The sequence below is a fragment of the Triturus cristatus genome, chromosome 3_1, assembly GCF_964204655.1.
Source record: "Triturus cristatus chromosome 3_1, aTriCri1.1, whole genome shotgun sequence".
In the NCBI taxonomy this organism is placed as follows: domain Eukaryota; kingdom Metazoa; phylum Chordata; class Amphibia; order Caudata; family Salamandridae; genus Triturus; species Triturus cristatus.
The window spans coordinates 347,055,601-347,076,656 of record NC_140583.1 but is presented as its reverse complement, the minus strand read 5'-3'; the positions used below and the strand labels follow the sequence as shown (position 1 = coordinate 347,076,656).

The 21,056-nt window shown below is 41.5% G+C and overlaps 1 protein-coding gene across 8 annotated transcripts in view; it reads right to left on the bottom strand.

The window, feature by feature from the left end:
- TJP1 (tight junction protein 1) overlaps positions 1–21,056 on the bottom strand; it is a 1,155,396-nt gene that overhangs the window by 1,104,197 nt on the left and 30,143 nt on the right. For all 8 annotated transcript variants that reach the window (XM_085644067.1, XM_085644073.1, XM_085644075.1 and 5 more), the window contains exon 2: positions 7,495–7,627. In XM_085644067.1, the coding sequence (XP_085500193.1) occupies positions 7,495–7,627 (133 nt within the window). The remainder of the gene's footprint in view (positions 1–7,494; positions 7,628–21,056) is intronic.

The following is a 21,056-nucleotide window of genomic DNA, read 5'->3' as shown; positions in this document are numbered from 1 at the left end:
TCGACTTCCACAAAAATGACTTAATCCAAACCTTAAAATCTTTACTGCGACTTTGTCCAGAAGCTCCTGACAATGATGCCTCCTCCTCAGACACTGTCTGTCATCTAACCCCGCTGAACTCTTTACTTTCTCAACCACTTTTTGCTGGAATTTTTGTCTAAGTCTGAAGGTAAGCGCCGACAGGGCTGAATCCACTTTTTGTATCTAACTTGCGCTGCATCACGGTCAGTCATATTTTTGTACTTTGACCTGATCTCGCGAGACTAGATGCCAAGGAATTTAATGAATATAAACAAAACTCTGTATTTTATATTGTGTGTGTACTCAATCTAAATAAATCCAGAGCTGCACCAAAAACCACCACCATAAAAACTCATGCTAACACCCTAGTGACACCCATCATCAACCTCTTTAAATCACAAATACACCTCCTAATTCTGATACAAATGTGGAAGAAACATGCCAACATTTGTAGTCCTTCAAGGGTTATTTCATTATTGCCATCACCAAGCAACCATGATCATATATGGATATAGTAAAGTCCAAAGAGCGATCCGCAACGGGACAAACTCCACGAATATAAATATAAAGCTGGGGAATAAACTTCCAGCTATTTACTATGAACAAATAAACAAATTAGCAAAAGTCTGCCCTAAATACAGTCTGATGTATAGATAATACTCTCAGATGCCAAACTCCATACCTTAATCACCATTACGTTTTCTTTCTTGCAAAACATAAAAGAGTCTCAATCAAGAAAATATCGCTTTTATGAGAAATATCTTCTAGTGAATTGTTAATCAATATGGTTTCATACAGGTAACATGTCCAATATAGACTGGCCAATACCCTTACAACTGTTGATTCTGTAAATAAAAAAATCCATGACAAAAAACAAAAATGAATAATATACCTCGATCACAAGTCCATCTATGACGAGTGAAAAAATTCCAGGTGTAGTGGCCAAGAGCTGAGGCAAAATAGGACTCAAAACTGATCCTCATTGACCCCTCCTATAGCCAACTCAAACCTCATTTCATACTAGCGTAACAAACACAGAATGGCACCCTCGTGATTGCAATATCAAATACAAGCACCGCCAACAAACACCAACACCAGGGCCTTTGACAGATCAAATCAAGTCATTAACTTTCTTTAATTCCTAGGATTCCTATCTGCTGGTGTTTCTATGCTATCCATGAGAAAGATTAGGAGACACCATTATTCTCCAATATATCTGTCTCAGTACCAGTGAGATGATGTGATGCGTCATCGCGCAAGCACTATGCTAATCTCCTAAATCACCTATTCACCTGGATAACAATTTTAGGATGACTCCCTAGTGTTAATTTCCCATAGTTGCATACCATAAATCAAGCTATGATCTATCCAATAGCTTTATAAAGTCCAACAGAAGGAACAAGATGCAACAACGTTCTGCAACATATTTAACTCCAACTAAAGGCACAGGAGTTACTGACATTCTCTTATATATATTCAACTCAATGCTGTTCATGTAATTCTCTCCTTCACAAAATTCATGCCCCATCTCGCCTACATATCCTGAACTACATGAACAAAGAATCAAGTAGATCACATTAGATGTATGGCAGCTTATCATTGCCTTTAAGACTAGCGGCATACCTTTATCGTCAATCATGGATGATACTATGGCTCCATCACAGGAATGGAAGTGACCAAGTTTATGATTGCCATAAATTGGATCTTGACCAGTAATAGACTTTTGACAATAATCACCTCCACTCACAATTCTTGAATTCACCAGAATATTTCTAAGATTACAATTCCTATGGTAGGTGCACACAGGTTTAAGTAAGTTGATTTCATCCTTATTAGCATTGAGTTACGGCATTTGGGAATGTATAATTTGGCTAACCTTTTGTCCAAAACAGAGTGCAGCGTTACCAATGCTTGTTACTTTCTGTTCCTGCTGTTGCCTTTATAACTTCTGATACCAGGGGTGGCACCCTGTCAGGTCTACCATAGGACAAACCAGGGATAGCATATGTTTCCCCTAGATAACCCTAATTCATGTCTATGATATTTTCCTACGTAAAATTAAACCATATTGCTACAATAATATGAGTGACTAAATGAGATTAGAAGTGTCAATTTAAGTTTTGTGAATACGAAATATGAATTTCCATTCATAAATAAAGCAATTTGCACATGAAAGCTGAATTTACATGCACGCATTGCTTTCTAACTCACTGTGTCGATAATTGATAAAAATATATATTGACAGTTGATCGACATGCCAATTAATTTCTATTTTTACATTCTCATCAAATGTATCCAAAGACCTCAAATGTGCAACATACGTGGATAAATGAGATATTGTGTTACGTCTTTAATATGAAGACTCTTTGTACAGTCGGAGTTGTTAGAACAGTTACATTGTATATCGTCTTAAATTATAGATTGGAATAGAATTAAAACGAAAAGATGTGTATATATATAAAATTTCAACTTGGATGGAATGCAGCAAACAACACTATCCAAAATACAAAAACATGCATAGGTAGCTCTACAACAAACAACTCAAATTACGTTATTAGAACAGAATGGGAAATTTTAGTGCAAACCATTCGTCCTATGGCCACTGTACAGAAAATACGGAAGAGTTATATAAGATTCAGCTTACACAAGCAACAGATGTTTTGCACTTTACATAAGCACTCTGGATTCTTCTGGAGCAACTGAAAACTTTTTTTGGCGAGTCAAATTTTGATTCTACTAGGAGACCCCGGCCAAAAGGCCTTTTGGGTAGGTTTGACACCTATGGATTTTTATTCCTCAGACAACGGGGGCTTTTTCTGTGTGGATTTTATGTAGTAGCAAGACTATAAGACAAATGCTTCTAATTGGAAGCTGATGTGAGATTTTTTTGCAGCTAAAACATTCTGCTGCGTTTTGGATGATCTGCACTTTTAGCAGCAAATTTTTTACACAGACCACAAAACAATCTATTACAATAGTCTATTTTCTGTGTATTATAGCTCTCATGATTTTAGTCTTTATTTTTAGTCTATAAAGGAAAAGATTTTCCTTAGCTGATGGGCTGGGAGTAGGCACCCTTTCCAAATGCATGGATATGTGGGAAGCGCGACAATTCAGTATTTAAGCAAATCTGTAGGTCTACAACTTTGTCTTGAATTTTATCAATGTTTTCAAAGAAGATGGACTGAGATTAACATTGATAATGATTTTCTAGCAATGGTGTACTTACAAATATCATGTTGGGCTTTAGTGACATTTAATTGAAGCCAGCTGCTTTTCCTCTGGTCACTAATTGTGTCTAGTCATGTCATATTAAGCCCTCCCATAGAGCTTTCCCATCAACAACCAAATGTAAATTTTGTATTTTCAGCGTATGGTTGTCATCTTAAATTTTGGTTGGTAATTAGATTATTTAGAGCATCATGTAGACATTAAACACATAAGGCTAAGAGGTATTGCTATGTGGGAGAGGTGTGGCACAGCGGCCAGAGCAGCTGACTCCGAACCTCGGGGCTCACGGCTCAATCCCGGTGCTGACGGCAGCTCAGCTCAGCATCATGTGACTCTGGGCAATAGCTCACTTAATCTCCCGATGGCCTCCAGCGCCTTGAAACCCTTAAGAGGTGATTAGTTTGCGCTTTACAAATACCGGATTTATTTATTTATGTCAGTCTACAATCTATGGTGCTTTGTGACAAGAGGTATTGTATTCAAGAATGACTGGACCAGAGACCTTCAAGATCATATCATGAATTAGTAAGTGTACTGGATTATCCATCATGTTGAAGACCCTAGAAAGTTCTAAAACTATCAACATGTAATGATTATCGGGGTCAGCTGTTTTTTGTATTATTTAATTTTGTTTTTCGACACAGATCCATATCACCCAACATGGAATACCAGAAATTATATATGCAAAAACAGTAAATGATCCACAGCAAAGCTCATTCGTACATATCTGTCTCTACTATTTCAGACAGGAAACCAATATAACATTGAAATACGTTATATGATGTTTTGTGCAATATTATGCCAATGAAACTCATTTCTGGTATAATCTTCAATGCCAAAGTATACTGCCACATTCAAATCATGGGGAGGTGGGTGCTGTCCTCAGGCTCTGAGGAGTGGGACTATACTGATGAAAGACCACTATGCAGGAGCGCTGTGGGGAGTAGGAAGAAAGAGTTTGAGAGGAAAGGAAAGGGGGAGGCAAAGTGAGAGGATGGGTGAAAAGGGAGGGGAACCTTCCAATCCTCGAAGGGAGGTTGCATTCCCAGTCGCCATTCGTCTGTGTGTGGAGAGGCTAAGAACAGCGACCAAACCAACAGAAAGATCTGCATGGAATCCTGCAGTTTGCAGAGAATCTTCCCATAACAGCCTTGCTTATGCATTTGGTGGAGCCACTCTTAATATGTAGGAAGTTGTGGTTATCGGCAATGTCTTGGAAGACAGTCCTTGACAAATGTTATAGCTGTGGCCACCAAACTTCGTTCATGGTTTGTCAGTGTAGGGTAAATCATTTGTATTATGCAAAAGGACTAGTCATTATGATAGTTCCAATCAAAGGCCAGAAAGGATTCATGTTTGAATAATGACAGAGGATTTGTGTAGTGTTGCATCCTGACTTGCACGCCTCCAGCAGTTTGAGTGATGTAGCAAGCCAGCTGCGGAACCTTTCTTGGGTGTCCAGTACGAGTCCTGCAATGATTTGAAGAAGCAGAACTCTACATTCTAGACTCCCATACCCCCTTGTCTAGGTCCGCTTATCACCTCTTTCCACGCATCCAACATCTGATCTTATGATAGACTTAAGAGCGGTCTCTATCCAGGGTTTTGTCCAAAGCATGATTTGATAACATTAGAATGGAAAAAGCTATGGAAATAATTATGATCTCAGACTACTGCCAGCAGGGTATAAGGTATAAAGGGATAGGAGCTTCCTGTTCGAGACATGGTGAAGGTGTGTTTCTATATACCAATCCTAATTTTTATGGTGGAGGGAACCACACTTCCTGAAGGGATTTGTTCAAAGTCTCAATAAAGGGTGGGGCTAGTGTCTGGACAAAGCTGTTTAGGAGCCACTGTGGAATGTGGTCAACTACGTTTTTATTTAGATTTAATTTTACTGAATGAAGACTCCACTACCCTTATAAAAGCTGTGATGAAGTAAAAACTATCTATAAAAGCGGAAAGGGTCTTGATATTAGGTGAGAGACCTATAGTGATGTATCTGTATTGACTTCCACTAAACAGTCACTAAAATACCCTTTTTATTTTTTACAGATTGTGTCTTGAAAAGCCTTACAAATAAATTAGTAATTCAGCTATAAGTGTTCAGATTTGTAATGACTATTACATCTTTAATTCTAATGCTAGGTACCAAATGGGCCACGCATCCAGGTGGTGTACTTGGAAGAATTCTTTCCAAGGGTTCTGAAACAAACATATTGTAACCAGGGACTAATATTTTTGTTATTTTTCCATAATGGTTCTCCCAAAAACTATAACATTGTCCTTATACGTCTTATAATATATCAAAGTGTCATAAATATATAGATAGTGTAATAATTTTGAAATCATTAAAAAATATTTACAAATAAAACAATTTGTAAGATATGTAGTAGGTTATAACAATCTGTTCTGTTACAAGCATTTCGTCTCTAACTGCATTAGTTTGAATCCCAACCAAAGTTCTTGAATACTACTGTACGAAACATAAGTTGGAGGAATTACCATTATACTGTTGCAGAGACGTAAGAGTCCATGCAGTACTTTGCAGCTGTACAAGCCGTATATACTCTAACTTGCTGATTTCGCCTCCTCTTCCAAAAGAAAATGAATACATTTCTCTCTGCAGAGTATATCATAACACCCTACAATCTCACCACCAATGACCAGCACCCTATTCTCTCAAACCCTATAAGATACACCTCTCCCGTGTACACCCCCACCCCAACATGTCATAGTCACCCATCTTGTCCCCTACTTTTGTACAGAGCTCAGTTGCTTTGTTGCTCGGTTTGCACCCTATAATTTCCAGAAAACATTCCTGAAACAACACTCGAAACAGAAAAAAACTATATACACGATTATAGTAGAACAGAAGATGGGATGGTCTAAGTATATATCTCAAGCCATTCCCTCCAGCAAAGCTTGTATTGATAAGCCACTGCCTCATTTATACATCACTGGACTCTTCTGCCAATGTGTTAGACGTATGTCATACCTCAAGCGCCTTTTCATTACACTCACTTGGAAGGTCAATATCAATTTCCTTTAATCGTCACCTCTCTCTCCTGGTTATGAAGAATACGATGCACAAGATGCCCTATGAGACAGTGGTAGTAACCAGGATATAACACAGGCACGGCCACCTGTAAATCCATGAGTCATCAATATTGCTATAGATCTTGTCTACCAGCAGGATATTCTTCAAACAAAAGGTCCTCGCCTTGCTGCCTCGCTTTGGAACTCAATCTTCAACCACATTTAACAATTTTTATTTGGCGCGTCCCTAACTCCTCACACTAATTAGAACAAACAATCATATTTCACATTTATTCAGACAACCTGTACATCTTCACCCCATGTCCTTTATTGATTTCAGCCTTCCATCTCTTGTGTTAGTTATTAATTAAAAATGCGTTCATTGGCACTCGCCACAGGTTATACAAGTGCAATCAGATTCTTGTTCATTCATTCCTTACACCGCACAATAAACAACATTTCATGTTGACACTCATGAATATGCAGGTTTTAAAAACGTGAACATTACAACTTTTGCCTCATAAATGCATTGCATGTAGATTCATCGAGTGTACAGGAACATCATTTTACAAAGGAAATGCTGTTCCATCATGTGGAAGAACTCGCTTTCTTCTGTCCCCTACAACGCCCAGCCAGGAACGGGGTACAGTCAAGGTGGGCCAGAGGGCAGCCTTGTGTGGGCAGGGAGCAGTGCGGACATTTGACCCACACCACGAATGAGGTAGACACACTCTGCCGGTACGCCAACATCATGTGTTGGTGTAGGCGCAGAGGCGTGGCATGTAATTGCTGTTCTCCGGGACCCCTAAACTTCTGAAGCCTGGGGATCCCCTCCACATGGACTTTCAGGCAGCTCATGGTGTAAACTGATCACACACAATGTTCTGCGATCAACAACGTTTTATTTTTACCAGTGGTCATTTGTTACTGAGATAAGAAGGTGTAATCGTTTTTTCTTGTCTAACAATGAAAATTACCAAGTAGCATGTTTTTTTTTTAATTCTTCAATTACTATAATTCAAAATGATCTTGTGTCTCTGACACACTGCTGTCCCATGGTCATGCATATGCATTTATCATATGGCTTCCCCATGCATGGCTCAGGACCGCAACAGAGGAAAGGCGTGTTCCGCACACACAGCTCAACAGTACATGCCCTGGCCCCAAGGAGGCAGCCAGCAGCGTCGCATGAACTGCACTTACGTTTAGCTCACTGAAGTCCAGGCTGTCCAGGCTCTTGCTCCTGTGAGTCCGCCCTTTGATTCTCCGCAATGAGGGCTTCCCTTGGCTCGTGCTGCAGGCGGCTCCGCCGGGGTTTTCAGAAGACGGCGTCACCCTGGAAAACAAAGGCGTTGTCGTGTTAGCCGAAGAGCATGTGGGGTGAAGTCAACAGCACAGATACGATCCTTGTTGGGGACCGGTTTAGATGCTTCTCAGCTGCACACAGCAGCCTGGAGAGGAGTGTCCTGCACATTTCCACAGCGCACATGTTCCCTTCACACTCGCATCGGCGTTGGTGGTGCGAAGGTGCTGGAGCGCTTTCACAAATTCCTCGTCTTCACTGAGGTGTGTTCCACATTCAAGCAAAATAAAGGCTTGGTGGACTTTCTTAAACAAATCACGCGCCATCCCATGCATGCATCCTAGGCCTGTGTAAATCACTGTGTCCTCACATTTAACTGCCTACCACTGTCCACCACACAGAAAATACAAAACACACAAAAGGCATCACGCGGTCCAAAGAAACGTGCTGCAAACTGGACGTAAGCCGCGTGCATTTCGACTGAAAGCGCCACTCGAGGGCCGGCACTACCAGGCGCGCAACACCCATTGGGCTCACCGGGCTTCAGCCCCCCCCCCCGTCGTGTGTGACAGCCCGGCTGAGACAGCCTCGCGGGCTGGCGTCCGTCTAATTGCAGCCGCACCAGAGTACTTCACGGGTCTTTAAAAGACCATTTACTCGTTAATGAGGCTATTGTTGTGTTTTCACCCCTTCTTACAGCCATTCTGCCTATGGCTGGAAGACTTAGCCCCCCCCGAAATATTTTTCAGCCCCCCCCGAAATTTGACTCTAGTTGCCTGCCTGGGCACTACTCTGTTCTCCTCGGAGTCTACGGATCTCACCGCTGCTGCTGCTGGGCCTCTTTGGGCGCCGTCTTTCTGGACTTTGTGACCCTCGACAAGGACCCGCAGCAGAGGCTGCACACAGCTAACAATAGCTTGACTCTTGATGTTTTCATTTGGTGGGATTCGAGTGGATTATCCCCACCCACAGCAGATAAGCGCGTTAAACCTTTTTCTTATTAGATGCTTGTTGCAGCCTGTGCTTCGATATTCACCTTGCTGCCCTCGCATTCTCCACCAATATTTGCTAAATTCATAACATTATAAGGTAAACCATTGACTACTTTCACAATTCTATCAGTTCAAAAGGGCCCAATTAACATGAATACTTCTTTTTACCGCCTTTAAAAGCGTTTCCATTTTTACCCAGAGGTGAAAAAAAAACGCGTAAGCTAAAAATCTGTGCTTAGCATAGTGTGCCGCCCGTCCTGGTATTTTGCTGCTTCTGTCTTTGCACCCAGGCATATAATACAAGTAACATTACATCTATAACAAGCCAGGGCTGTTGGCTTTGTCAGTGGTTGTTAGCTGCATAGAATAAATAAGCAACAGCTATGAAAATGCTTCAGTTCTGAAATGGTGAGACTGTGAAAGAACTATAGCGAGTCTCTTTGAAGTTACATCACAGGCAGTGAAGGGTGGTTTTGCTGACCGGTTAAGAATTTTTTCTTTCCACCCTAAGGGTGAGGGCAAAAATGGAGAGCCCGAGAGTGACACGTCCCAGAACGTACCTTTTAGAACTACCGCTGCTGAGCACCGGCAGGGCCCGGCCCAATCAAAGCTCTCAGAACCTCATCTAAAGTGGTTGCTGCAACCATTATGCTTGTCAGCCCGTTTCAATAGTCAGTATAGGAAGCTTCCATTATAGTGCCCCTTGAAGGCGGCGCTACATGGCTGACGCCACCAAAGGGGGAGGCATCCCATTGGAGAGGGTCAGTCAACCTTGGGGAAGGTAAGGAGTTTAGAGACACAGAGGGGCAGTGGAGGAGGTAACGGTTGCCGCAGCAGGTCTCAAACAGGGAGTAAAGTCTTTCATCTCCCTCCTTTGACTGCGTAGAAAACTGTGATCCAGGCTCATGTTTCTTCCTGCTTAGGTTACGAGAACTCCTATTTAGGTTTTCTGACCTATCATATTAGTAGGCTACTACTAGCTTAAAATGCAACCGCCTGGCTGATTACGAAACTTCCACATAAGGCATAAGTTCATTTTACAGTGGCTCTGGGTGCAACAAAGATGCATGTTCAAGGCCGTATGGTTGGCATATAGAGCTTTAAAGAATGCAGGCCCTACCCTACCTAAGAAGAAAAGAGCGCTCATAGACCAGGTCCCACTCTTCGTTTGCCAAAGGGTTAAGAGGAGTCATGTCAGGGGCCATTGTTCTCTTATATGGCCGCAAACATCTAGAATTCACCTCTTGCGACTCTCAAATCTTCATCCACGGATTTCTTCTTTAGACAACACCTCAAAATTTGTGGAGGAATTGGCGGAGTGCGGCTTTAGCCTACTTGGCTTACCGCCGCACTACGCTACTTCTGAAACGCAGTGCTGCACAGTGTTTACAAGGATATGGTGCAGCCCTTCGTTTCCGCCTGCCCAACACTAATGCAGACACCTTTGCTTGCACCTTAGTGCAAGAGTGCTTGCGTTGCAGGTGAAGATTGTTTATTTGCATAAACAATCTGAATGTTGTTTTGTAACCTCTATGTGTGCTGCATATGTAACTTCTATGTGTGCTGCTTAATGCAGCACACATAGAAGTTGCAAAACGTCATTTTTTTAACGATTGTTTATGTGCAGGAAGGGACACCTCCCTGTACATAAACAATCAATGGCCGTTTGCTGTTTCTATGTGTGCTGCACAACACAGCACACATGGAAACAGCAAAAACGAGGAGAAATTAAACATTTCTCCTCGTTGCGCCACGGTAAGACCAGGTTGTCCTGATCTTAATTTTGGCACTGCCCCATATTTATGCCATACTTGTAAATATGGGGCAGCGACAAAATCAATAGGTGTTGCGGTGGAATGCCCACCACAACACCCATTGCCTGCCCCTTTCACGCTAAATATAGCGTCAAAGGGTGCCTTATTTACAAGGCGGCATTGAGCCACGTTAAGTAGGTTAACGTTGCCTAGTAAAAAATAAGGGGAAGCCCCTATCGCCACCACTTAGTCAGGAAAAGTGACGTTGCGGTGGGGGCTTGTAAATATGCCTCAAAGTTGTTGAAATTGCTCTAATTCTCTTTTTCTTTCTCAATGTTTTGATCTTCTTAGTGTCAGGATGCCATATTCCAGCATTTTATAAGAGATATGCATTTATGAATTCTGTATATAGTTTGGAATATGAAGCCCATATGAAGTAATATGAAACCCATATGGATTCTTCTGTTTTCTAATTGGCATATTGATGGTCACATGTCAGTCAATGACACAGCTAGATGCAAAGAAGAAAAGACACCGTATTGGGAACATGGAAGTAATAGCACCATATATACCCAAAGTACCATACAACATCAACAAACAAATACATAGCAAAGTACATCACAGCCACCAACTAAAAGTACAGCACAACAGCTCAACTCAGCAACTCAACACAACACATCAGTTCAAAATAATTCCACAACATAACAGCAGCACACACATGTATTTGAAAAAGCCATAAACAAGACAGATCTGAACACCACCACAATACAATATTACAAAAAATGAAACCAAACAACACAATTACACAAATACCCAAAACTACAACATAACAATGCACCAGACAAGAGCAACACTGCCTGACAAGAGAATACAGACCACACAGCTGAACAGAAACTCAGCACTGCCAAAACCCAATACCTCTATAACTACACAAAGAATTAAGTAGCACAACAATGCACCAAAAGGCCACAATAACATGACCCATTGAAACAGTGCACGCATCCACCTTCAAAAACTCTTCAACGTTCATGTAATGGACAATTACTATTTTGCACTACTAACAATGTAAACATTTGGAAATGGAACAAGCATTAGCAATGCCAACAGGTCTGGCTTTAAAAGAATGTTGTAAGGTAATGTGAAGAATTGCACGTAAATAGATGGGCATTAATATGTATTTTGTGTGGAAGCAAAGAACTGTAGAATACTATTGGTGTAGGTCAAGAGGTGATGTGACAGACCTAAAAATCCATGAAGGTTATTGGGTGCCCTTCTCCTATCTAAAGCATAAACACCATCAATTATCTAGTTATCTAAGACACTTTTCTAGCATTCATTGTCATGTGTGTGCCCCTGAAAGTTCAAGCTCAGCTGTCTGGATAAATAAACAAGATGATCACAGCTCTGTGGAGAGCAAGTACTTTTTGTGTGAAAGCACACAACGTCTGCCCAATCAAAACATGCACTCCTGGTTCCCAACATGTGGGCGGAGCTGAAGCCTCGCTCTAGTGATGCTCACATAATTGCCTGGTGTCAGTTGCGCTGTCAATCCAGACCTTAAAAATGTACATTGTGGGGATTTTATAAACGAAACACAGACTGTACTTTTCTGGTTCGAAGAGTATGTTTACAGACCTCATGAGAGATCACAGTGCTCATAAAGCCCCCAGCCTGAGGCCTGAAGCTACATAAACAGTATGGCCTCCCTTGGGGCCCCTGGACCTGTAGCCTGTACCTCAGCAGCTGTCCATATGTCAGAGCTATTGTACAGGTTATACCTCATGGTTGAATAATCATATTAGATCGTTTTGTATGTACGAAAGTTTCTTCATATCATTTCTCTTGAATCTGTCATTTATGTATTTGCAAGAGACAATCAAAATCAACAAAAAAGCAAGTTACTTTCATTGAAAGCGCTTAGCATATTTATACGATTTAATGAAAATTAGAATGACTAGTAACATGTTTCCAAGTCTTTCATTTTCTTCCAACAACTTGAACAGGATACTGTTGAGAGCACATTTCTGAGCAGAACTGAACTCTACTGCCGTTCAGCATTTTATCACCTACTATGCCAGGAAACCAGTGCAATCAGGTCAGTGACCCTCATTAGAGGTGTTCACACTGCACTGTTCCCGAAGCCCAAGTGCCCAGGCAGGTAAGAAAATAATGCAGTCTTTATGTCCATTCAGCAACTGAACTCTCAGTTAAGATGATCGTATATCAGTTGAATTTAGCTTCACGACTGCCATACATGGCACACATAGTCTATAACATAAAAAGATGGATGTCTATTCAACAACATTATAGGAGTTTCAGAAGTGACATCGCATGCCATTTGGCCTAAATGATATCGCAGCAACTCAGCAAATGTAATCGCTGTTGATAAGAGGGCGCTTTGAAAAGAACACCATGAATGGAACGGGGTTGGGGAGATCAGGGGAAAGGTGTAATTCAGCTCTCCTGGAGGCAATGAATGATTTGGCCTTTGAATGATGACGTAGTGCCTGTTACGCACAACATAAGCAGGTGTTTGAATGATTCATATTCCAGTTATGTGGAACTGATAAATCAATGTCACTCAGGACCGGCTTTAGCGCTGGTGGTGCCCAGTACCACAATCTTTCTTGGCACCTCCCCTAACCCATGACATCCTCCTAAGATTCCCTCACTACCACCTAGTAAAAGTTCCCCTCATCTCTCCATAGCACTTCTCTCACATACATTTCATTTGTCTTAAAACGCTGGTTAAGGCTGGCTTTAGTGATCCACTCAGCTATCCAGTTAAAATACAGATCTGTTCTTTCCAGCAGGCATACTAACCCTTTGCGCTACTTTATGTTGAGCCAAAACTGTGACTAGACAAAACTTCATTCACTCTCTCTAGAAAGACCAATAATCACAGGAGGCATATTGACATTTTTATTGCTGCCTGAAAGCTGGACGCCAAGGATCACTGCAGCAGGTGCTTTTAAATCTTAAATTATGCTAAACACAGTGCCCCCTCCCCCTCAGGTCAGTGTCCTCCTCCAGGTCAGGGCCCAGTGCGGCCGCAGGGGTCGCACTGCCCTAAATGTCACCCTCCACCTCAGACTAACATTAAGGTAAACCCTGATGGAATTCAAATGGATATTGAGCGAACCTGATGCCATGGACGGCTCCTCAACACCAGGACTGCTTTCAGATGTAGGTCTTGAGGAGGACACCCATGAGAGAAGATGGGGGAGGGGAAACATGTGACTGAAAAGAGAGAGATGTTCAGAGCGAGGTCCTTATTGTAATCTAATTTGAATAGTGGAGGGAGATAAACTACGTGCAAGTACATGATTGCCAAGTTGAGCTGCTTCTGACAATATCCCGATGAGCCCCAAGTGAGTGTTGGAGCTGTGAAATGTGCGTAGCCCTGTCTTGGGTTGAGAAAGGGAGCTTGCCTCAGTGATGAGGCTGGAGATGATGCATTGGCTTCGATAGCTTATATGAAAGTAAGGAGAAATGGCAATACAGAGAAGAAATCTGTATGCTTTATCCATACCATCCACGTGGATTATTCATAAAGCAAGGTCGATTGTAAAGTGTTTTACCAAGTGGCCAGATAGGAAGTGCTAAATCGGTGGTCAGTTTTTCTACAGCCAGGAGGCATATTTACAAGGAGATTGCGCCACCGGAATGTCACGTTTTCCGACGTTTCGGTGCCACAATGCCCTGCTCCATATTAGCAAAGCGGCGTTAATTCTGCTTTGTAAATATCGTGCCTTTCATACAAGTTTCTGCGTGAAAGGGGCATGCAATGCGTGTTGCTGTGGACATTCCGCGTCAACACTGATTGCTTTTTGACGCTGCCCCAGACTTACAATGATCTGTTAATCTGAGGCAGTGCCAAAATCTAACGCCACCGATAGCAGGCATTAGATTGGTGCAACAAGGAGAAATACTTTTATTTCTCCTCATTTTTGCTCTTTCTACGTGTGCTGCATTCTGCAGCACACATAGAAACAGCAAATCTCCTTTAAAGATTGTTTATGTGCAGGAACATAAACAATCATTCCCTGCACCATGGTGCAAGGGTGTCTGTGTTGGTGCTAGACAGCTTTTGTTTTTGCGCCAGCGCAAGGGAAAACACAGGGGTGCGCCGCATTCTTGTAAACACAGCACATCCCTGCATTTTTTTAATGACGCAGTGTGGTGCTGCTAAATTGTGTGCAGCACTGCGCTGCACCAGTTCCTTGTTAATATCCCCCCAGATGTCTTATCAGTGTAAATATTGACTATCTGTGCCTCTGATAGAAACTCAAGTTACCATCCTTTTACTTCAGTTAACATGCTTTGCAGTATGGTTTGGCTGGGTAATGATCTGATTGGATGCACAATGCACTTGGAGACATTGGCTTTGGGTAGCACCAGTGTAGCCATGTTGTGGTGCTCAAATCATAGCTACACTGTGAGTGGATGATTCAGTCAGGGGCTGTAGGTTAGTTGATATGAATAAAGAAATCGGAAAAAAGCATCTCAAAAGCACTCAAGAAAAGAATGCAACAAATATACTTGAACAACACAGCCAGACGACAGAGGAGCTCAGTATGGTTTACTTACAGACTCAACCGGTTGAAGAGTGGTGACGGTTGAAGTGTAGCGACATCACCTTGCTGAGTGCTAACTTAGGCATTGTGCGCATCTAAGGCAATATGCAACAGGGCTCACCAACAATACCCAACTTCAGGGTGCAGTTATTATTACTTTAACTTATGATAACGAATCTTCAATCCTCTATTTTATACTGCCACCCCACTGGTAACTGATCCACTTTGGGAGTCGTAGTGTATCAATTGATGCAATTCAAGGCCCTTATGTACAATGCTAATGTGATATATTATTTACACAACGTCATCACATCATGGGTTGAGAAATCAGTGCAGGTGTCTCAAGGTTCAGAGAGTGCTCAGTGAAAAAGCACATATGTGCATATATATACATATACATCCAAAAAAACAAGAGGTATTCATAGTCAGTTCTGACTTCAACATGAATGAATCATTCTTTTGAGTTCTGCTGACAGGGTAACCCTATGGGTATGTTGATGCTTCAACCTGAAAGGGAACTAATCTACAGATGTCATGAGAACAGCGCCAACTGACTGATATCCTTCAACAGAAGTAACTTTCAAATAGCAACAAATGAAAGACCATAAATTCAATTACGGTAGTGGTCGTCCTTACCAACAATACTCTCGAACCATATAGATTACTCAAAACTGTTAGACCATTCTTGTTGGGCATCAGGCCCATAATAGGACTGAAAACATGCTACTTATAGCGTCTTCCAGCCAGGGTACTCGTAAATGCCACACACAGAGCTTGGCATCACACGTCTTTATTCGTCTGCGTGTAACTGCGAATTCAACATTCCAAAAGCAGCTTTCACTGACATACACTCCACTCATTACATCATAGCTCTACGGAGTTCATCAGGAGCCAAAAGGGTATTGTCATCACCCCATCTGTTAAATGAAAACTTACCAATTTTAAAACAATATACACATAAAAATGTTTAAATCTCTTCAATTAATCTCTTTGGTGCTGTAATTGTTCAGCCTGAACGTGTATTGCAAAGTTGACACCCATCGCCATCATGATCCAAGATCTGCTGGAAAGGTGAAACAGCATCAGCAGTCAGTGGTGCTTCAGAATCAGTCTCTCTTTCACCATGGACATCTAATGAACTAGGAATCAAATGCTGAAAGTGAGAAGAGTCTCTGGTAATAGACTTCCCAGAGCGCTGGGCATTCACCATTTGTCCTTTGGTCAACACCATTTGGAAAGGTTCTGCATCAAAAGAAGCATCAGATTTTCTTTTCCGCATATGTCGTGCGACCGCTATGTCTCCTCTTTAGAAGATGATGATTTTGACACAGTCGTCTTTGATCAGCATATGTTTTCATCTTTTGTTTCTGAACCAAATCCCTAGTACGAGTTGCACTCTCATCTCTTTCTCTCTGATTGGTCCAATTGGGTATACTGGTTATCAATGCTCTCCCGAACATCAATATTGTCAGATTTTCACCAGAGGTCGAATGAGGTGTTGAATAGTAAGCTCTCAATGTAGAGTTTAACACAATTTGTAAGTTGAGCTTCTTAAGGTTAGCACACCGCACAGCTTTCTTTAGCATACTCATAAATCTCTCAGCCAGTTCCTTGGCCTGAGGCTACAGAGGAGTGCTCTTTTGATGCATTATACTCAGATGCTCAAAAAAGTCTTGCGACTCTGGGCTATTAAAAAGTGGGCCACTCTCAGATTTTAGGATGGCTGGAACACCCTATGTCATAAAGATGCCATCCAGTCTCTCAATAACTCATTCTTCAGTGGTGGATGAGAGATCCTCAATTAATGGAAAGTTTGAGTATTTGTCCACAATCACCATTAGGTGATTTCCGTTGTTGAGTGGACCGAAAAAGTAAATGGCTATTCTATCCTAAGCATACTTTGGGAGTTCTGACATGTTTAGGGTGTGCTGAGTAATTGTTGTAGATAGGCAGCTGCAGAGATGACAAGCCTTTAATTCCTTCTCACATCGTTTGTTGAGAAATGCAAACCTGACCCGGTCTAGTTTTTGGCAATGATTCTTCTATGTCCTTCGTGGGCCACTTCAATCATTTTCTGCCACAGACTCTCCAGAATCAAAATTCTCACCCTCGTAATATAACTCTCTCTAGAATTATGGACAGTTCATCTTTGACAGTCCTGTATTTTTTAAATTCAACCTCACTGGTGAGCGGTCGAGTGTGCAGTTTCTACGACTAAATCTTTCAACTTTAGTACGGTTTGTGGCAGTGATGAACTGGGCTAATGAAATGGCAGCTGGTGTGTTTGATTTTACAATGAAGTTGATACATGCTTCAACTAGCTTGAATGGAGTGCCATGACCTCCAAAGGGATCTCTGGAAAAGCAGTCAGCAGGGTTCCGATCGTTTCTTGGATGATGCACAATGTTATAATTGTACTCTTGTAGCCGGAGTCCCCAATGTTCAATGCGAGGAGGGATCTTGGCCTTTGGATTGTCAAATATTGTTGGTATAGCTTGATGATCAGTTACCACCTTAAAAGGCTTTCTGTACAGGAATACATGGAAGTGTTCACACACCCATACCATGGCTAGATTTTCAGGTTGTGAGTACGCACGTACTGGTTGGGACAGACTCCTACCTGCATACGCCACAATATGCCTTTGAGCAATCTGGTGTCCACTGTACTGTGTAAGGATAGCACCTAATCCAACTGGGCTAGCATCAAGAACAACCACTGTATGAAGTGTTGGACTGAAATAAGCCATGCATTCTTTGATTTTCTTAAAACTGTTCTCACATTCATGGGATCACTGAAAAGAAACATTCTTTTTAGTCAACTCCCTCAATGGAGCACTTACTAAGGCAAATTCTCATATATATCTAGAACAGTAGCTGGCCATGCCAAGAAATGAACGCACCATAGAAACATCTTGTGGGGGATCACCATTTGACAGCACTTGCACTGTAGCAGGATCTGGTGTCATACCCCATCAGAAAAGATATGGCCTAAGAATTTTAGTTTTGTCTTACATAACTCACTTTTGTCTGCATTCAAAGTCAAACCTGCCTAGGCAAGTAAACGGCATACTTGTGTAAGAGCGTTATCATGTTGTTCTTGTGTAACTGCGAAAAACAGTATGTCATTGCTGTAATTGAAAGCATTCATGACAGGCTGTATGATACGTTGAATGATGTCTTTAAACAGTTCTGCAGCAGATGACACACCAAAACTTAGTCTTTCGTATCAAAACAAACCAACATGCGTGGAAAAGATTATAATGTACCGGCAATCTTCTTGGAGTTCCACTGATGATAACCTTTATTTAAATCAAGGTGAGATAAGACCTTTGCACCATTTAATTATGTTATCATATCAGGAATGTGTGGACCTGGATGTCATTCCCGTTCAATTGCCTTGTTTGCCTGATGCATGACAACGCACATGCATACCACTCCTTCACTTTCCTTTTTGGGCACTACCACAATGAGAAGAACCCATGGTGTATGACCAGTAATACACTCAGTTATGTCATGCTTAAGTAACGATTCAGGTTGTTTTTCAACAGCATCTTGTAACTGAAAAGCAATGCGCCTATGTCTTTGAGTCCTCATTAATATGCAACTTTACTTTCATAGTCTTAAGCTTTCCCAAACCATGAAACAATGCAGGGTACTGACTTAATATATCATGGTGAGCATTCATGTTAAAGTTCATGAAAATCAGTCTCATTTCAGCAGTTGTTCTGAAGGTGAGTAGACAAGCACTTGATGCTGTTCCTTAAAGCACATGGATGGGTACTTGCACCTTTGTTTTCTTGTGTTTCATTGTGGCTACAAATGAACCTTGACTTTTTAAAGGTGTTGATGCAGACCATGTACACACTTTGGTTTTCAACGGCATGTGTGGTAAGGGATGCAATTCATTATATTTCTCCTCAGGCATAATGTTTATCGATGCACCATTGTCGATGATGAATGATATCCAACATCCATTTACTTTCAGCGTACATTTTTAACAATGTTTGAATGACTTTGGTGCTTTGACATCTCAACTTTCCTTCAACTGACATTTTTCTTCACATGCGACCAGTCCAACATGCACACACTTTTCTGAATTAGACATCGACATGGCACAACCGTCTTGTTCACTTTCACTTGATTCTGATATGGATGAACTGTTTGATGATGATTTATATGACAATCAACTTCGTTCAATGTCGATTTGTCAAACATGATGTCTACTCTGGGCCTTGTGGGTGCGCATTGAAGGTTGCTTCTGGAATGTTACGGTGACCATTTTGTCTTCGCACCATGACACACTTGTTTTTCCCTTTGGTTTGCACACAGTCTCCAAATAATTCTCCTTCCCACAGCCCTTAGATTTCTTTTCAATGGCTAGACATTTGTTATTGTGTGGGAACGAAAATCCACATCTAAAACATAACTGCTTATTACGTGTAGACATCACCTTGTGTCTTTCAATCCTTTGATTTGACTTGCTTTTCACATGCATGACTGATTCATTCTGGTGACCTCCGTCCTTCATGTCAGCAGCTCGTCGATCGGCATGCTCTGCAGCTTCAGCAGCCTTAACACTCGTTCAAGACTCAAAGTTTCTCTCAACATTCGCTGTCTGAATGAATCAGACAGGCATCTATCAATGACCCTGAGACTTACAGCCTCATCAAAAATGACATTCATTGAACTTACAGTGTTTGATGAGTGTGTAAAGTCTCTACAAATTCATCAATGGTTTCGCCAACCTTCTGTCATTCTTGACTGAAAATATATCTTTCATAGTCAGCATTTAGCATTGGATTGAATTTAATATTCAAGGTTTCTTAATCTAATGGTATGTGACTTCCTCTGCATTTTTTTAATGACTTCCTTTATGTCATCTCCAGCAAGATTTTTGATGTGTTTGATAAACTTTTTGTTATCAGGCTCTTCAAGTGCATCAATGAAATCTTCAAATGTCTCCATCCAGGTAGTGCATCAGTCACCAATATTGTGGTTTTTGATGGTATCGAATGATGATGGGGGCTTCAAGAAAGCGGCAGTACTGTAGATATTTGTGGAACTTACAGAAGAGAGAGGTGGCAGTCTGTAGGCAATCGTTTCTAGCTTACTCTCTCTGGGACCTGGTGACGTACTGGCCTCTGGATCATCTTTGAAGATAACTGGAAACGTGATTTTCTTCTTGGACTGCATCTGAAGAACAGTCTGCCACAATTCTGAACCCCCTCTCTGACTTTCACCCTTTAAGAACTGTGGAGTTGTTATGAGCCCCACTCGGTGGCTTTAGTGTCTCACTTCTTCAGGTAAGGACAGTTCCGGGTTGCTGTGCCTGGTGCTACAGTATGAAGACTCTCTTTGATTACTTCTGGTAAGCAGACAACCATTTCGTGCATCTAGGTTGCTCTGCTTCTGGCGCTTCTGTGCACTTGCTTACACCTGGTTGATTGCTGCTATGCAGCACTTATAATTACAGTGTTATCTTGCACTTGGCTGTCGCTTTGTACGTTTTGACACCAGGTTGATCTCTGCTTGGCAGCACTTGTAATGGCAGTGTTATTACTCTGTACTAGGTTTGGCTCTATGTTGCATAGTAGCACGGTGTCTGTATGTATGGCCTCACCAACAGGTTCTGAACCAATAGTGTGTAGATTCTCTGTAAATACTTTCATTTTCAACTGCTTCACATCAGCTGGAACTGAGCTTTAGCTCCACATGTGTCATATGGCTTATACCTTCTCAGTAAAAAGTCTCAATTTCTTGAACAACATAAACATCAAAACTGTGCAAGTCTGATTTTAAGCATACCGTAAGACTATGTTGGCCGTTGTCCTGCTAGGCCACAGTACACCATCTGTACCCCAAACCTGACATGGTATCAAATAGAATGTGCAACCTCAGGACATGACAACCTCTGATTCCCCAAGGAAATTGTGGCTCAGATCTAGAACCTTTTCATTTGGTTACTCATGCATACCCAAAGATATACACAAGAAATACACAACATGATGTTTCAATGTTTATTGAAGCATTGTGACTCTTGAGTAAAATACGTGCTCTGCAATACTCAATAGGGGAAACAGAATAACATGGTTAGCATAAAGAGAATGGTGAAGAAGATAAACAGTTCAACTATTTTGCG